The sequence below is a fragment of the Penaeus monodon genome, chromosome 22 (assembly GCF_015228065.2).
Source record: "Penaeus monodon isolate SGIC_2016 chromosome 22, NSTDA_Pmon_1, whole genome shotgun sequence".
In the NCBI taxonomy this organism is placed as follows: domain Eukaryota; kingdom Metazoa; phylum Arthropoda; class Malacostraca; order Decapoda; family Penaeidae; genus Penaeus; species Penaeus monodon.
In genome coordinates this window covers 25,839,414-25,845,449 of record NC_051407.1, presented here as the reverse complement: position 1 = coordinate 25,845,449, position 6,036 = coordinate 25,839,414, and the positions used below count along the sequence as shown (strand labels likewise).

Genomic DNA, 6,036 nt, shown 5'->3' with positions numbered 1-6,036 from the left:
CCACTGTAATTTATCTTAACCCATTAACCGTAGAGTTAAATATTGACTAGTGGCCACATTGGCGCGCATCGGCAGTTCCCCCGTTTGCGACCGTCTCATTGGGTACCTCACCCATAATATTAAGCACCCAATAGTACTTGTATTTCTTATAAAAAGAGAAGGTTTCCCTTCACTGTAAGTACCTTTTTCTAATAGTGACACCAAACAAATGATGTTGCTACTATAGGAGAAAGACGCACTTCCTCTGATGATCCGACGGTGCCATCCGCGATTGGTTCACCACCGCAGTATATCCCAGCCTTTGTTTCTCTTGTAACAACTACTGTACATACTCAGGTTTGGGTCCGAGGACGACGTCAAGAAGAGCGGAACCGTCCATGGTTCCGCCTTTGCCTCTTCTGGAGGAGGTGGTGGAGCGGTCAAGAACAGCGGATCATCCACGAGCGTAAAATATTCGACCAGCACGCACTCCTTCTCTGCTGGGTAGGCTGTTATGCTCAAGAAGGTCCTATTTTCACAAGTTAGTTGCAGTTATATTAATTATATCAAAAGCGGCTGTGGTATACAAAGAAATATATATTATAATGGTTTCAGATTTGGTCCTGGGGCCACCAAGGCTGGAGATGGTTTCCAGGGGTCGTCTGTCACTTCCTCCACAGGTGCCGGTGGGAATAACGTGCCCGGAGGCTCCAGTATTTCCCATTCAGCCTTTTCAGGGTGAGTACTTGCTCTACAGTCATGCTCAACCACATATAATCATGTTCCCAACAAAAGTTGTATCGATCTAACCAAGTGACAACATTCACTCAGCTATCTCTCTTTTGTTCCAAGATATTCTTCGGGAAGTAGCAGCCATTCAACAAAGGGAAGCTTCCACAAAACTTCCTTCTCCAGTGGAACGAAGCAAGGCCCTTCATCAGGTTCATCAGCTGGTGGCCATGGGTCTGCCTCTGGGTGCTGTGGCTCACTTGGCTCAGGAAGCTCCTTCTCCTCCAGCACACATATCACTTCCGGATCACCAGGTTCTCCATCTGGTTCCGTAGGAGGAAGTACCTTCACATCCAACACCCACAGTACTGCTGGTACATCCGGGAGCCCATCCGGTCCATTTAGAGGGAGTTCCTTTACATCAAACACACAAAGCTCTTCGGGTCCTGGTTCCTCCCCTTCCAGTTCTGGCACAACTCGACCTGGTTCATCAGGGTCTGCTTCGAAATTCGGCTCTGGTTCATCGTCTGGTACTACTGGTTCTCGCCCAAGTTCCCCTGGTGCTCACGGGGCTGCCTCTGGGTGCTGTGGTTCACCAAGTTCCTCGGGAAGTAGTTTCTCCTCCAACACTCATATCACTTCAGGATCACAAGTTTCCCCGTCTGGTTCTGTGGGAGGAAGTAGCTTCACGTCAAGCACCCACAGCACTGCCGGTAATCCTGGAAGTCCATCCAGCTCTTTTCGAGGAAGCTCCTTCACCGCAAATACACAAAGTTCCTCAGGCCCTCTGACATCTCCGTCTGGAACTGTTGGGGGCAGCTCGGTTTCCTCGAGCACCCACAGCGCAGCCGGGACAGGATCAAGTCCCTCTGGATATAGCTATCAGTCCCCATCCTCCCCTTTCAGTAGCGGCGCTTCTCGCCCAGGTTCTCCTGGATCTGGTTCTACTTTCGGCGCTCCTGGTTCACGTCCAGGTTCACCTGGATCTGGTTCTCCATTTGGTGCTCCTGGTTCTCGCCCAGGTTCTTCTGGATCTGGTTCTCCATTTGGTGCTCCTGGTTCTCGACCAGGTTCCCCTGGTTCTAGTTCAACTGGCAGTGGTTCTGGTGACTCTGGATATGAGTATGGTTCACCTTCACCCAGCTTTGGGATAGGTTCTAGTTCTCGCCCAGGTTCCCCTGGATCTGGTTCTACTTTCGGTGCTCCTGGTTCTCGTCCAGGTTCTCCTGGATCTGGTTCTACTTTAGGTGCTCCTGGTTCTCGTCCAGGTTCACCTGGATCTGGTTCTACTTTAGGTGCTCCTGGTTCTCGCCCAGGTTCTCCTGGATCTGGTTCTACTTTCGGTGCTCCTGGTTCTCGCCCAGGTTCCCCTGGTTCTGGTTCTACTTTAGTGCCCTGGTTCGTCAGGTTCTACTTTCGGTGCTCCTGGGTTCCCGTCCAGGTTCTCCTGGATCTGGTTCTACTTTCGGTGCTCCTGGTTCCCGTCCAGGTTCACCTGGATCTGGTTCTACTTTCGGTGCTCCTGGTTCCCGTCCAGGTTCCCTGGATCTGGTTCTACTTTCGGTGCTCCTGGTTCCCGTCCAGGTTCACCTGGATCTGGTTCTCCATTTGGTGCTCCTGGTTCCCGTCCAGGTTCCCTGGAACTGGTTCTACTTTAGGTGCTCCTGGTTCCCGTCCAGGTTCTCCTGGACTGGTTCTACTTTCGGTGCTCCTGGTTCCCGTCCAGGTTCTCCTGGATCTGGTTCTACTTTAGGTGCTCCTGGTTCTCGCCCGGGTTCACCTGGATCTGGTTCTCCATTTGGTGCTCCTGGTTCCCGTCCAGGTTCCCCTGGTTCTAGTTCAACTGGCAGTGGTTCTGGTGACTCTGGATATGAGTATGGTTCACCCTTCACCCAGCTTTGGGATAGGTTCTATTCCCGTTCTCGTCCCAGGTTCACCTGGATCTGGTTCTACTTTCGGTGCTCCTGGTTCCCGTCCAGGTTCTCCTGGATCTGGTTCTCCATTTGGTGCGCCTGGTTCCCGTCCAGGTTCCCCTGGATCTGGTTCTACTTTCGGTGCTCCTGGTTCCCGTCCAGGTTCTCCTGGATCTGGTTCTCCTTTCGGTGCTCCTGGTTCTCGCCCAGGTTCTCCTGGATCTGGTTCTACATTTGGTGCTCCTGGTTCTCGACCAGGTTCCCCTGGTTCTAGTTCTGCATTTGGTGCTCCTGGTTCGTCCAGGTTCCCACTGGATCAGGTTCTATTCGTCAGGTTCCCTGGTTGGTCTACTTGGTGCTCCTGTTCCCCAGGTTCACCTGGATCTGGTTCTCATTTCGGTGCGCCTGGTTCTCGTCCAGGTTCTCCTGGAACTGGTTCTACTTTAGGTGCTCCTGGTTCTCGCCCAGGTTCCCCTGGATCTGGTTCTAACTTTGGTGCTCCTGGTTCTGTACCATGGTTCTAGTAGTCTACTTGGTGTCACTGTTCTCGCCAGGTTCCTGGATCTAGGTCTTTTAGTGCTCTGTCTCGCCAGGTTCCCTGGTTCTGGTTCTACTTTGGTGCTCCTGGTTCCGCCAGGTTCACCTGGATCTAGTTCTACTTTTCGGTTGCTTCTGGTTTCTCGGTTCGGTTCTCCGGTTCCTGGTTCTACTTTAGGTGCTCCTGGTTCTCGCCAGGTTCCCCTGGATCTGGTTCTACTTTAGGTGCTCCTGGTTCTCGTCCAGGTTCCCCTGGTTCTAGTTCTACAAGCAGTAGTTATGGATATAGTTCATCTTCACCTAGCTTTGGTTCTGGTTCAGAGCTAGGGTCACCTGGATCCAGTTCTTCTAGTGCTCCTGGTTCTCGTCCAGGTTCTACTTTCGGTACTAGTGGTTCTCGTCCAGGTTCACCTGGTTCTGGCTCTACTTTCAGTACTGGTTCTCGTCCAGGTACATCTGGTTCTACTTTCGGTGCTACTGTTTCGCGACCTGGATCTTCAGGAGCTGGGTCTGGTTCTAGGATTCCTGGTTTCTCTAGTGGCAGTGTCACTCTTAATGTTATAGATAGCTCTGTCGATAAACCTGGGTTTGGCGCTCATCGGACTGGCTTTTCCGCACCCTCTTCATTCGCTGCTGGTGCACCTGCCTCAGGGTCTGGATCTTCACGTCCTGGTAGTCCTTCTAAACTAGGTGCAAGTGGTACTGGTCCTGGTAGCCACAGTACTGGTGCGTCTAGACCAACCTCCTCTGGTCCAGGATCCACTGGCTTTGGCTCTGGATCTTCCACTTTCGGCAGTTCTCGTCCGGGTGCTTTTGGCTCCGGCTCTTCAAGACCTGGCTCGAGCAGCACTCAGATTACTTCGTCATCAACCTTCGGCCAACCATCAGGCTCCGGTAAGAATTTTGTGTTCTGATAGTTCATCAGATATTGCTTTTAATTGTTTACACTGATTGTATTCTTATTCAAACTGTCTGTGGTTAACAGATCTTCAAAGATTTCCAATTCCTTTCTGTGAAGGCCATTAGTCTTACAAAAGCATGAGTATATAATGAATCTGGAGGCAAGCATTTGTAGAATATAAACTTTTACTAATATTTTGATTCAGAAAAAAATTGCATGATCCTATGCGAAAATCATTTAACAACACTTATGCACTTCTGACCATTAAGAAAAAGCAAAAGATGTAGCATGTTGGTCATTGAATCTGGAATCATTTTGTCCTCACAAGTCTGTTTGGATTCACAATTATTCATAGAAAAATAACACGAATTTTCCTTTAATTTATTGCTTCTATGTATATAGCTATAGTAATTTATCATGGATAATCAAATCAATGAGCACAGAGCTGTAGGCGTCTTCAGTTTGCTTCTGAATCTGGTCCAACACATTGAAATGCACTTAAATAGACCAATTCTCAACAGCTACCCTGTCCACCGGAAGTCTCCAGTCTTATCTCCCTCCTAAGCGGTCTGCTGGCAATTAAAGGTAATAAGATAACTCTCCCCAGTGTACTGTTTATGAAAAATGCGACTTCATATTAAATCTAAAACAGGAATGAAACGAAAAAAAAAAAAAGAAATAGATTGCTTATTAGGGCATCCAATTTTGATGACAGAAAAAAACGAAAACAGATTGTGACGTGATAGAATTATGCACAGACCGTGACAGCTGTACATATTAATCCGGCAGAAGTCTTAAAAAATTCTACTTTTTATGCGCCTGAAGTAAAAAAAAAATCGGAAATTTGCATTGTCTCTAGAATGTAATATATGCAGAAGTCGATATGAAGTTTCCAATTTACTGGCCAACGTCTCCAGCACAATAGATGTGGGATACCTATACCACAAACTTGGCATGGGGAAGTTTATAACCTTTTAACACAAGTTCTCATCACCACACTCACACATGGTATATGGTATATCTACTGCCAGGAACCTCGTTTTGCTTATTTCCCCAGAGCTTATACTATTCTCCTCATTTATATTTCCAGTGTTAATTTTCTTTTAATACCTCGAAGTGCTAAACTCTACCACAATCATACTCTCTATCCATTTCACAATTTTGCAATGAAAATACGCTGACTGATAAGTTGTCAGACACGTTGAACACATTTGCATGTACATCACTCATATCAACTTTACATTCACTCCACCCACAGTGCATGCGGGATACTGCCCCGCCGAGACCAAGCAGTGTCCGACGGGAAATCCACCCAAACAGTGCATTAACGATGACTCCTGTGGCGCTACCGAGAAGTGCTGTTTTGACACCTGTTACCACCACCCTGATCATCACTGGGTGTGCAAGCCAGCTATCGAGTGGTAGATCATGTAACTGGCCCACATGTGTTACATTAGATTAAAGGATGACCAAATTGGGCTTTTCCAAAATGAAGAGACGATGCATGGACAGTGTACTATTCATTGGGTTTCATGGTGTGCTGAATAATTACAGAATTATTTTGATACATTTTACATGAAGCAGATTTCAAAAGGCCATTTTTGTATTGGTAATAAACAAAAACTGAATTGGACAAAAGAACACTATATGCATTAAATTTAACCCTGATAAGTCTGGGTCGAGACCTCTCAAGCATTTAGCTAACCTGAAGGGCATGTATTTCTTCGGTCGTGTAACTAAGGTGTCTGGCTTTAATAAAACTGAATGAACAAAATCTACGCCTTTACTTTCTTCTGACAAATGTAGCATAAACACACAAACATACCCGTGAAAGAATTCCTGAACCATTTAGTTTTCTTAACCCACTCATTACCAGGATTACTCTCTGAACAGCATGATGTAACAACTGATTGACTATCATCCAACACATATCAGGTTGTTTGTAGAACAAAGAATAAGTTGAAATTCGACTGATAC

At 47.2% G+C, this 6,036-nt stretch overlaps 1 protein-coding gene across 1 annotated transcript in view; it reads left to right on the top strand.

Moving 5' to 3' along the window:
- LOC119587045 (hornerin-like) overlaps nucleotides 1–5,903 on the top strand; it is a 7,585-nt gene extending 1,682 nt beyond the window's left edge. The window contains exons 3-10 of the mRNA XM_037935792.1: nucleotides 337–483; nucleotides 595–717; nucleotides 832–2,072; nucleotides 2,150–2,470; nucleotides 2,640–2,687; nucleotides 3,042–3,089; nucleotides 3,357–4,052; nucleotides 5,318–5,903. Of these exons, the coding sequence (XP_037791720.1) occupies nucleotides 337–483; nucleotides 595–717; nucleotides 832–2,072; nucleotides 2,150–2,470; nucleotides 2,640–2,687; nucleotides 3,042–3,089; nucleotides 3,357–4,052; nucleotides 5,318–5,484 (2,791 nt within the window). The 3' untranslated portion in view covers nucleotides 5,485–5,903. The remainder of the gene's footprint in view (nucleotides 1–336; nucleotides 484–594; nucleotides 718–831; nucleotides 2,073–2,149; nucleotides 2,471–2,639; nucleotides 2,688–3,041; nucleotides 3,090–3,356; nucleotides 4,053–5,317) is intronic.
- Nucleotides 5,904–6,036: the final 133 nt, after the last annotated feature.